The sequence below is a fragment of the Anolis carolinensis genome, chromosome 2 (assembly GCF_035594765.1).
Source record: "Anolis carolinensis isolate JA03-04 chromosome 2, rAnoCar3.1.pri, whole genome shotgun sequence".
Classification (NCBI taxonomy): Eukaryota; Metazoa; Chordata; class Lepidosauria; order Squamata; family Dactyloidae; genus Anolis; species Anolis carolinensis.
The window spans coordinates 256,306,051-256,318,672 of record NC_085842.1 but is presented as its reverse complement, the minus strand read 5'-3'; the positions used below and the strand labels follow the sequence as shown (position 1 = coordinate 256,318,672).

The window sequence follows — 12,622 nt, the reverse complement described above, 5'->3', positions numbered from 1 at the left end:
GCCAAAGAACTTATAAATACTTTATTTTCAATAAAGATAGTGTCTTTGAGTTGTGAACTACACTACCAGAGTCAGCAAAGACTCTTCTAACACTCTCCCCTCAGACCATATTGCCTGATATGCGTGCACACACAGGTTTATGTGTATACTAGTTGTGCCTGGCCACACGTTGCTGTGGCATAATAAATTGGCCACCTTGATTAGCATGTATTGGCCTTGTAGCCTAAAAGTCTGGCTGATTCCTCCCTGGGGGAATATTTTCTTGGGAGGTGTTAGCTGGCTCTGTTTGTTTCCTGTCTGGATTTCCCGTTGTGGGCCCTTTTGGACTTCAATTCCCACAATTCCTTAGATCCTCCCGCCCCTTCATTTTCCCCCTTGGCCTGTTGCTGTTTAGAATTGTGGGTGTTGTAGTCCAAATCACCTGAAGGGCCCAAGTTTGGCCATGCCTGCTGCAGGAAGGAGCCAGGCAGGCAGGCAAGGAGCCCGGTGGAGAACACCGGCCCGGACAGATAGGACGTGGAGGCAGAGGGAGGTGCCAGGAGGGGGGCGGGGTCTTCCTTCCTTCACTTTCCCTCCCTCTTTCCTTCTTTCCTTTCTTCTTCCTCCCTTCCTTCTTCCTTCCTTTCCTTCTTTAATTTATATACCACTCTTCTTTCAGAACGGATTTATATATATAGATAGTTGGCAGTGGTTGGGATCTTGAAATAAGGATTGCCCCCTGCCTTAGTGGGATTTGATGTCCCATAGTTAATGTTGGCAAAGGTGGGATATTAAGAAAAAGATTGAAGAGCTTTGAACTGTGTGTTTTACATTTAATGGTGGCAGTGGTGGGATAAGAGATTTTCCCCTGCCTGTTTGAGAAGCCTTTCCTTTGCATCTTGCCTTGTGTGTTTTACACAGTGAATCCAGGAAAAGTGAACAGCAAAGTAGTGAGGAAACACTGTACAGTAATTACTACATAATGTTACCATGTATTGGACTGCATTTTCTGTTGATTTGCTGAAAACATGATGTTTTGGTGCTTAATTTGTAAAATCATAAACATAATTTGATGTTTAAAAGGCTTTTCCTTAATCCCTCCTTATTATCCAACATTTTTGCTTATCCAACATTCTGCCGGCCCATTTATGTTGAATAAGTGAGACTCTATTTATTAAGGTTCTGAATTTTTTCTTCAAAATACATTCAAAATTTTGGATACTTGTTTTAAAATCTGGACTAAATCATATGGCAGATTTTACAGAAAGGAAAGCCAGCTGCTGTCATGGTGCTGAGGTTAACGTTTCTTGAGTCTTGTGGCCTCAGATACAGGAAGCTCAGTGAAAATCCTATAACTTATTTTTCCTCTGTAGAGAAGTGACAGAAATCCAACTGCACTTCTGTCCACCACAAAAGGAGCCAATTTCCTTCCTTTACAGATACAAGTGACTGAAACCTGGCTGTGTTTCTGATTGCTGAGAAAATAAAAGGGATTCCTTTTTCTGGGGAGAGAAATGCAGCAGACTTCTCTCAGCAGAGGAAGGAAATGGCCTTTTTTGGGGGGGGGGAATAAAGAAACACAGCCTATTTTCATTGCTTGTCTCTACACAGGGCCGGTTGGACATATGAGGCTGCTGAAGCGGCGGCCTCGGGCGCTGGCCGCTAGGGGCGCTGTCGAGGCGTCGACAGCAGCCCATAGCGCCACAGCAGAGATCGCCCAAACCTCCCTTCGTTCCTGGACGCGGCCGCAGCTCGCCCTGGCGACCTGCGGCCGCGTCCAGGAAGGGAGAATTGGCAAGGAGGAGGCAAGTGGACAATATCAACAGAAAGGAGGAAACCATGAAAATGAACAAAATCTGGCAAACAGCATTTTAAAACTCTAAAATCAGGACAGTAAATAAAGAAACAAACTCTGAAAACGGGAATTCCAGACATGAAACAACCAGGTAACACCTCCCAACAAAGGATTCCCACAGGTAGGAATCAGCCAGACCTTGAAGCTGCAAGGCTTTTCACTGCTAATCAAGGTGATTAATTGCAACATTCACACTTGCCTCCAACAGACAAGAATTCTTTCTCCCACCCTGGACCTTCCACAGATGTATAAACCTCTCTTGCTTAGTTTCCAACAGACCTCACAACCTCAGAGGATGCCTGCCATAGATGTGGGCGAAACGTCAGGAGAGAATACTTCTGGAACATGGCCACGCAGCCCGAAAGACATACAACAACCCTAAAGGGTAAATGTTTTCCTCCTGACATTAAGTCCAGTCATGTCTGATTCTGGGGTTTGGTGCTCATCTCCATTTCTAAGCCAAAGAGCCAGCGTTGTCCGTAGACTCCTCCAAGGTCATGTGGGATGACTGCATGGAGCGGCGTTACCTTTCCGCTGGAGCAGTACCTATTGATGCACTCACATTTGCATGTTTTTGAACTTCTGGGTTGACAGAAGCTGGGGCTAACAGTGAGGGCTCACTCTGGTCCCCCAATTCAAATCTGCTGCGGCCTTTCAGTCCAGAATTTCAGCAGCTCAGCGCTTTCACATGCTGTGCCATCAGGGGATATTATTTCTTAAAGGTTGTGAATATACAATATTTCTGATTTTTTTTTGTCTGTTAGAGGCAAGTATGAATGCTGCAATTAGGAAAAATGATAAGGATGTAATGGCTTTGCAGATTTACAGCCAGGCTGTTTCCTCTCTGAGTGAATTTTTTGTTGGGAGGTGTTAGCTGGCCCTGATTGTTTCCTGTCTGGAATTCCCATTTTCAGAGTGGTGTTCTTTGCGATATGGTATGTGCTTCTGCCGTCTGTGGCCGTGAGAAAACAGAGGATTTACCAGACTTTGATGATGGGAATACTTTGTTGGGAGGTGTTAGCTGGCCCTGATTGATTCATGACTGGATTTCCCCTGCTTTGCTGCACCCATTACAATGGTCCACGCTGGCGTGGCACTTCTGAAGGACAAGAGTTCACTTCCTGAGAAAGGAAGTGTCTATTCTCCTGGGGCTCCGTTCTCCCAAACAAAACTGATCTGAAGCTAGTCCGAAGTCTGAAAAATCTTCTGAAGAGATATCATGACCAGGAAACCTTTGTGTAGTACTTGTAGACTAGAAATAACAAAAAAATTAAAATTGTTGCAAAGTTTATTAAAATATTTATTTATTAAAATGCAAGATTGGTGTTAATTCTATGTAATGTTACTATATGAACATAATGTTGTTAATAAACTTCTGGTTGTAAGGTAAACTCTTTTATCCATTCTATTCACCTCTACCTTCTACCTTTTATTTCTCGGTGATTGGTTTTTTTTTGGGGGGGGGGGCACCAAAATCCTGCTTCGCTTACACTTGAAAATTTCCTTGGGCCGGCCCTGTCTCTACAGAGGAAAGAGATGAGCAGAGCCAGTTTTCCACCACATTTGGCACCCTATAAAAACCCACTGTAGGCAGACTGCACCCCAATTTACAAATCTTCCCTTCAGCTACACTTCCCTCTGTGGAGCAGCACGTCAGTGGGAGATGGATATTATAACTATCTAGTACGTGCTGGCTTAGGGACAGTTCCAGATATTATGTGAAAATCAAGTTACACAAAGGTTCCCAGAACAGATCTCTCACATAAAATGTAGGCTACTATATATATATAAGTGTGTGTTTATCTGCTTCCTTATCTGTGGATCTATTTGTCATGCTAGATCAGTGGTCCAACTAGCAAAATATTTTGGTAGTAAATTCTGGCAGACATCAAAAGACATGTGAAGAAATACTAGATTTGCATTAAGAAAGGAAAGTATGACAAACACTAATTTTTCATAATATCACAATTTTTCCTCTGTATGAAATGTTATGAATTGTACGATTCAACAGTATACTAACATTACAATATGATTAGATGTTTATTAAAACTGGTTTTTGTCTGAAGCTCCTATGCAGTTAAGTGTGTGCGTGCGCCTGCATGTGTGTCTGTTTAAAACGTTTTTTCATTTTTTAAAAGAAGCAGGTTTCTCAAGTGTTGTAAATCAGTTTAGAACATATGCCGTATGAAAAATGCACATGGCATTTCTCTGCAGAAAACAGCAAAGTTCTGCAAGAAAATGCCATTTGAAGAGCCAAATGAGAAAGTACATCTCAAACTGTGAATAGTCTTAAAAACAATTTTCTTGAAGAAAATAGAAAAATGCTAAAATTATGTCATCTTCCTTATGAGAATGGAATTTTCAAACATATTGATCACTTTTGTATAGTACTATACAGTGGAAAGTACAGCCAAGTTACTGGATAAATGAACTGATGTGGCAGATCCTATCTATCTGTTGCTATTCTAAAGATTCAAAAAGACTGCCAGATAGCTTACATAGCACACACAGTAACTTCAGTTTCATAATATAACTTGAACTCATGGAAATATGAGAGAAAAGGTTCAGCTACTACTGAAGACAGAGGCCTAGACTTTGAACAAATGAGTGTTTCTGACAGAAATGCATGCCTTGGAATCTGCTAAACATCTATATCCTAATTATGCCTGTAAGACAAGCAAGAGAAAATATATTAAAAATACCTTGTTAACTGGAAAGTTCATTTTGAGATTTCCCAAGATTTAAACAGCATGATGCTAACTGAGGTTGAATAGAGGCCTTTTCAATTTGGGGGGCTAAGTGCTATAGCAACCATATTTCATGCTAGTTGGAATTTGGTATTCATACATATCCAAGGAAAGTGCTTTAAGCTATATAGCTTTAAGGTCTCACCACAGAATACTGATGAGATGGCATACTAGGTTCTTTCTGTTGATGTCTAGGGGAAAGCAATCTCATATTCCTGCAAAATGATGGACTTACACTTAAATGACACTAAAAACACCCCTCCATGTTTTGATATTAGTATAGAGTTATGGTGCAGGAATAGTTGGAATTCCATGGTAATGACATTACTTTCTGGCTAGAAATGCTTACATTTGCTTCCTGCCTGATAAAGTTTGCTTATCGGCTCTATACGTCAATAGATCATTTCATAAATCTATATATCACCAGTTCCTTTTCCTCCTAACTAAAAGGACCTTATTCGCTGCTTTAAAAAGATTGTGATATTAAAACTGTAAATTTTCTTAACAGTTTGATTTAACACAGCCAGATGCAAATCCCACTATGGATACTTACCCTTGGCAGTTTCACTGCCCTTTCGATCTAATATCTGTATTTGCTAAAGCTATTAGATTCAAAAGTTAAAACAACATTATGCAATTACAAAAGTCACTATGCAGAGAAAGCAAGTCTAATAAAAACTGAGAAAATCTGTCTTTCACTTAACCATGAACTCATTTAGCAATGGGTTATCCTTTATTTCTCAGTTGCAAAAGAACAGCAGCCTTAGTAAAGGTTTCTCCTGACATTAAGTCCAGTCGTGTCCGACTTTGAGTGTTGGTGCTCATCTCCATTTCTAAGCCGAAGAGGCAGCGTTGTCCGTAGACATTTCCAAGGTCATGTGGCCGGCATGACTGCATGGAGCGCCGTTACCTCCCCACCAGAGTGGTACCTATTGATCTACTCACATTTGCATGTTTTCGAACTGCTAGATTGGCAGAAGCTGGAGCGAACAGCGGGCGCTCACTCCGCTCCCCGGATTTGAACCTGCGACCTTTTGGTCTGCAACTTCAGCAGTTCAGTGCTTTAACACACTGCACCACCAGGGCTCCATACAGCAGCCTTATCCTATTTATAATCTTTAGATTGTTCTAATGATATAGCAATAAAGTTTGCAAAACTCTTTGTGTACGGAGACTCCAACTATTAAAAAATAGCTATTTTGCAGTAAGTTCCGATGGAACTTACTTTTGTATAGCCATGTATGGGTTTTCAAAGTAAAACCAGAGTAGTACAATATAGACAAACCAGCCAGCACTTACTTTCTTCATTGATCAATTTACAAGAAATTGGCTATATGTCTACGAAAGAAGCACAAATAATTTATTCTATGATATTGTAAAAACACAATTTATTTAATCATCTCAGATCAAGATATGAATGTATGCATACATAGAAAGACAAATTCAAATATCTAACATCTTAATAGATGTCTGGGGATTTTTTCATAATTGACAATTCACAGATCAATGTATCAGCATCCACCAAAAATTACGAATGCATATAACAGGTCAGATATACTATGAAGAGGAATTAAACATTTCACTTAACTCATCACATCTGCTTTCATAATGAAATATATCATGTTTAGTACTTATTACTGTTACATTTTCAAACTTCACCATTATACAGGTTAGGGATGGAGAGGATATTTTTTTCATGATGATACATTCCAATCCACCAGTTGGAAAAGCCCCAATAAAGACAAAGCAGCTTCCTAACAAAAGAATCCCCCATTTTCCCAAAAGCATTTAATTTTTTTAAGGATATATTATGAAAGTATATATTGTGTAAGGACAGCATCACATTTATTCTGGTTTTTCTTTTTACCATGTTAGACTTTAAAATTAATTTCTTATATGTACAGAGACATGTTTGATTTTTGTGTGTGTAAAAAAGAATACTGAATTCAAGGCTTACAGTGTTTAGAAAGAGGAAGGGAATTTAATTGAGCCTTCATCCTCGGGCTGAATGGAAACTTAGAAAGATCAAACTTCACTTTGTATGGTAACTGGAGCTTTGTTACACTAGAGCTCAGTTGTTCAAGGGGTGCTGTGTTGTTGCTATGATCTAGAACATGTGACTAGGCTTTATTCAGCAAACTGTTCACATTCCTTTGAACTGCTGCATTATAGAAAGGAGCTGCTGGTTGTGCTGCTGAATGCTTTGCTGTTCATCTCTCAACCTTTCCTGATCATATAGAATCTCTTCCTGTGAAAAAAAAAATGTTAGCCATATTTCACAAGTTATAAGAATGAATCATAAAACACAACAATGGCATTTTCTCAGACCAATCTTATAAACTCATTTGCTCCCAAAATGTGAATATCTGTTACTGTATTTCTTCGATTCCAAAACATCATTGACTGTAAAATGCACCATAATTTCAATATCATCAACAGAATATATACACTCTAAATTTGAAGACGCATTCCATTTTTAGATATGTTTATAAGGAGAGTGTATTTTAGAATAAAAGAAATAAGGATATTCTTACTTTTTCCTCTTTGACTGGATTTACACTGCCATATAATCCAGTATCTGATCACAGATTATCTGATTTGAACTGGATTATGTGTGTCTACACTGCCATATAATCTAATTCAAAGCAGATAATCTGGATTTTATATAGCAGTGTAGATGGGGCCTTTGATGAGGAAACCTAATTTTAAACATTTCTGCCTCATCATCAAGGAGAAAACAGAGCCATGCAATTCTTGTTATCAAGGATTAACTCTAGTTATAAAAATACAGGAGTGTGGAACATGTAAATATACCCTGTTTCCCCGAAAATAAGACATCCCCAAAAAATAAGACCTAGCAGAGGTTTTGCTGAATTGCTAAATATAAGGCCTCCCCTGAAAGTAAGATCTAGCAAAGTTTTTGTTTGGAAGCATGCCCGGCGCCTGCCAAACAAAACACCAGTGCATGCAAGACTGGTAAATGTACATACCAGTTGTACTTGGAAATAATGCTAGTAACAAGAAATTCTTGACAGGAGTCACAGTTTGTCTGGTTTGGTTATGTTGGTTTGTGATGACAACTACTGTACAGTATATAATAAATGTTCCTTTTTTTGTTCAACAATAAATGTGAATTCTTCTTCATGGAAAAATAAGACTTCCCCTGAAAATAAGACCTAGCACATCTTTGGGAGTAAAAAATAATGTAAGACACTGTCTTATTTTCGGGGAAACACGGTATTAGTAGCTCTGTGCAGGATCAAGTTAAATGGGCTTGTCTACCCGGTCTTAACAATTATACTAATCTGTGATCATTCCTTTGTAATGTGTTTTTGGGAACTTTAATTTTTTTTAATTTTTGCCTTTTACCCCAAGGTTTTACAGAAAAGATGGACTTTTAGGCATGTGGTTAGTCCTCCAGGTGGCACTGCTTTGCTGTGTAGTTGTAGGAAGGAGTTAGTTATAGGAGGAACTTGTTGGTGGGAGGTGAGCATTCCCACCAGGAAGTGGCTCTTTCCTGGGGTGATTTAAAAAATGGAAAGAAGTTTTGTGAGTACAGATATTTGCATATCAGTATATCCATACTAGCGCCTCTCCACTTACAATATTGGGGCTGGGCAGGCACAAGAAAAGTGAAGCATTCATGGCTGTGGGGCCAAAAATAATGTAAAGGATTGAGATTGTGTTAAGGAGAACTTCTTTTCAAACAGTATCTTATGGGACAGGCCTGCACAACCTGTGGCCTGCCAGGTGTTTTGGACTTCAGTTCCCAGAATTCCTGACCATTGGACAAGCTGGCTTAAAACTTTTGGGAGTTGGAGTCCCAAATGCTGGTTGTGCAGACCTGCCATGGGAGAACAACATAAGAACAACGGCATCATGCAATAAGTTCCAACCAAAGGCACCTTTATCCTTATGCAACTGCAATTTCCCTGCCCCACATGAAAGGCCCTGAGATGTATGTGCGCTCAGTTCCATAAAGGAGAAGAGTGGCTGCCTTAGATATGGAGCTGTGCATTTACTTAGAAGTAAAACTATTGTGTTTAGGCAAACTTACAAGCAAGATAGTACATGGTTGCCATCAGTATTTCAGTTGTTATGTGTCTTCAAATAAACTCCAACTTATGGTGACCCAATTATGGGGTTGTCTTGGCAAGATCTGTACAGAGATAGTTTGCCAGTTTTCCTCTGGGAGAATGAGATTTGTTCAAGGTCACTCTGGGTTTCCATGCTGAGTAAGATTCTCCCTGTCCATGTCCAACACTCCCACACAATTACATCACACTGGCTTTCAGCATTTGAAGGTAAAGTATGTTTAAAAGATTTATAATAACAAGGAAAAAGCAATTTCAGCAATTGTAACATGTTGTTTTGCACTTTGATTAAATCAGATCATACTAGCTAACTAAAGCATGGACACAAAACACAAAAAAATTATTGCCCCAACTCTTCTTTCATCTGAATTTATTAAACAATAAGAAGGTCAAGGGATTTCAATATGTTTGTTTTAATTTTTTTACAGTTGAATTCCAACATTTTTTATGAATTTAAGGATTTCTTAAACTGAGATACTTAATAAAAATGAATTTGTGCAAATCAAAATTTTAAAATGCATTACTTTCACATCACCAGTTGTTAACCTGAAGTCCTTGACATTTTTTTTTTTAAAAAAACACAAACACTCCAAGAAGCTGCAGGCTACACCAAATTATGTTCTCTAAAAACAATTTAATGCAGTGAGTCAGAACTGTGTGAATCATCTCTGCATTTCTGCCCGGATCACTCCATAGTGCAAGGACAAAGAAAAACAAGATGAATGCATTAAATTGGGTTGCTCTGCTTTTTGAAGTAGAAATGTGTTTATTATTGCCATTTTAATCCTGGGGATCGGTTCCTGGTGGATGGGGGAAGAATCTCTTTTGGTCATTTCCCCTAATAACACAACAAGTAGGAGAAAAGCACAGTGGGATAAAATCTCCATTAGAAAATCACTGTTGCTGACCTCAAAATTCAGTGTCGAAGGCTCAAGCTTCACCATCATGTGGGTGCACTCAAACACCAGAGAAATGGAGATACGATAGTAAAATTCATGTTGTGTTACAGTGGCCACATAGGGCTCTATATAGAGCAAGCAGCAGCTCTGCTGTGTGCTAAAGGAAGGAGGAAGTAGCATACTCCTTTTATTTTTCTGTTGATATTAAAATACTTTACAGCCTTCCCTCAATATTAGTGGACTCAACCAACTAAAGTGTGAAAATATTTTAGTAGTTTTCCCAGAAGACAGAGCATGTAGGGGAGAGCTGCAAAACCAATCCCCAATGCCTACTTTGCTAGATTCTAGATGTTTAATGGGAAGCAGATGGAATTCCTCCAGATTTTATTGGATTGTGCATCCCACTATCCCAACCCAGTGCAGTCTAAAGTCAGGGGATAGTGGGAGTCATAATTCCGCAAAATCTGGAAGTCAACAGCTTCCCTACACTTGATTTGCCAAATTTTCTCCCTGCAGACCTCACCTTCCTTATTATTACTGAGTTGTGGAAAAATTACTTAAAAGCTCCAAAGTACAGGAAAAAATTAGCAGCAACTTTGGCTCCAGGTACTTAATTTTATATGAAAACTAGATTCCCCCCACCATTACTTTCTTTGTGAAAAACATAAGCATCTCACAATCAGTTGCTCTAAATCTTTCATTTGGTCCACATAAGATCTCGAGGTAGAATAATATTGGCACCTACACAATATACTGCCAAGAAGTGTTGACGCAGGAACTCTAAAATCTGAAAAGATTAGCGAGCAGTCTAGCCATACTTTTCTTCAAATATTATCTTCAGGGATATGGAAAGAAATACTGAAACTCAGGTTATGACATTAAGCTACAGGGAAATCAGTAGACCATGCCATACCCACAGAATGGATAAGAACTGGAAACAAATGATAATTTGCTTAACTTAACTTCAGAAAGTATTGATAAAACTAGCATCTGGTTCAAAAGGGGTTGCAGAACAATTCAATCAACAATTGGATATTATGTTAGAAATATTTTGTGTATGCAATCTAAAGAAAATCTTAAGTCATGGAACAGAGAAACCACCAAGCGTTTCCTAGTCACTGCCCTTCCACCTTCATTTTCTTCATATTTACCCTTAGTCTGTAGAGCTCTTTTCTTTCCTTGTCATTTTCTTCAGCCCTGGCTCTGAGCCATGCTTCATTTTGAGCCTTGTGTTTTTCTAGCATGTCTTGGAGGTCCTGATTTAGAGAAAATTCATCTGGATAAGAAGTGTTTGTCAATGATATGATAAAATCAAATACTGAAATAAATGAAATCTTCGGGATAGTTGGAGAGCTCTGTTTTCAGTATGCTCCAGCACCCTTACACATCTATACACATAATAAAAGTAAAAAATCTGTATGTGTGTATGTGGCAGAGGTGTTCATTTACACAGACAGCCTCTAACCTCCACAAACTACTTTAACCCACAGTGTTGAGGAGCCACTAAGGCCCTCCCTCCAAGGACATTGCAGGTCACAGGGAGCCACATCCCAGTGTTCCTTTCTCTCTCCATTGGTGTGAAATTTGCATGACCCCTCCCACTGCCTCTCCCTTAACCCTTTCCTATTCTTTTCTATGGTGCACAGCAACTGAATATACTAGAGGGAGAGGTTTGGTGAGAATTTACCATGATTTATAGGAGTTGTAGGGACTTGGATGTATAGTTCATCTGCAGTCTAAGAGCACTCTGAACCCCACCAACAATGGACCTGGAACTAACTTCCCACAGAGACCCAACACGGCTAACTTTGTATACTGGTAGGGTTTAGAGGTGATTGACCTTGACATCCAGGAGTTATAGTTTACCCGTATTCAGAGAACACTGAACCCATCTGATGATAAATCTGGACCAAACTTGGCATACAAATTTAACATGGCCAACTGGGAATACTAGTAGACTTTGGGGGTGATCAACCTTTAACTTAGGGAGTTATAGTTAATCTGTATTCTGTGAGTTGTTCGAATCCCACCAATGACAGATCTGGACCAAACTTGGCACACAGAACCAATGCTGCCAACTTTGCATACTGGTGGACTTTGGGGTGGTTGATCTTGAAATAACACTGAACCCAGCCAACAACGGATCTGGACCAAACTTGGCACACAGATCTAACATGGCCAGCTGTGCATATAGACCTGATTTGAGGAGGATTGAGCCACAATTCTGGGAATTGTAGTTCACCCACATCATTATGCATTTTCTGTGGAGGCATTCATTAAAAAATGAAATAAAAACTGGCTTTTTTCTAATAAATAGTGTTACTAATTAACTAGATAATATTGCGTAACATCCCAAAACAAACAATGCCTTTTTCAAATAACCCGAGCACTGCTGGGTACTCAAGCTAGTCATAAATTAAATCTGTTGAAAGAGAGAACAGCATACTGGTGGACTTTGGGGTGGTTAACTTTGAAATAACACAGAACTCAGCCAGGTGGGAAGAACAATAACCTACCTACCTTGTGTTGATTTTTAAAGTGTATGTCGTATTGCTCTTTTTCCTGTTGGAAAGCCGAAGTTGCTTGGAGCAATTCAGCCTTCGCCCTGAAAATAAAAAAGATTTAAAAAAAGAAAAAGAAAAAAAAAGCTAAACCATAGATGAAAGTCCATCCTTCTCAAGCTGCTGGTTATTGGCCATTTTGGCAGAGGATTATGAGAAATGTACTTCTATACATCTGAATATTTGAGAAGGTCTAATCAAGATACACAGCAGGTACAAGTGGTGGTCTAAAGCAAATTATGGGTTTAGTATTTTTAAAAAACAAATAAACATAGCCCATGTTTTAATGCATTTTTAAAAGGACTCTCCTTAGCTAGAACATTAAACTGAAGCACTTAAAAGTGTTCCAGAACTTTATACAGCAGGAATCTGTTGGGATGTATGTATTTTGCAACCTACATAAACTTTTTTGACCTTATGATGATTGTGACCTCTGTGCAGCATTGTTCTCGCCCCCCTGCTTTTAGCATTGAGTGGCTTTGATTCA

The 12,622-nt window shown here is 39.2% G+C and overlaps 1 protein-coding gene across 8 annotated transcripts in view; it reads right to left on the bottom strand.

Annotated features, from left to right (window-relative positions):
* Window positions 1-12,622, bottom strand: part of LOC103277646 (uncharacterized) — a 111,465-nt gene that overhangs the window by 23,754 nt on the left and 75,089 nt on the right. For 6 of the 8 annotated variants that reach the window (XM_062972097.1, XM_062972096.1, XM_062972101.1 and 3 more), the window contains 2 exons: window positions 12,095-12,179; window positions 10,726-10,830 (listed from right to left, as the gene is read on the bottom strand). In XM_062972097.1, the coding sequence (XP_062828167.1) occupies window positions 10,726-10,830; window positions 12,095-12,179 (190 nt within the window). Of the gene's footprint in view, window positions 1-5,952; window positions 6,830-8,638; window positions 8,770-10,725; window positions 10,831-12,094; window positions 12,180-12,622 lie in introns of those variants that run through there. The other 2 variants (XR_001729878.2, XM_008103190.3) reach the window with 2 other exon arrangements.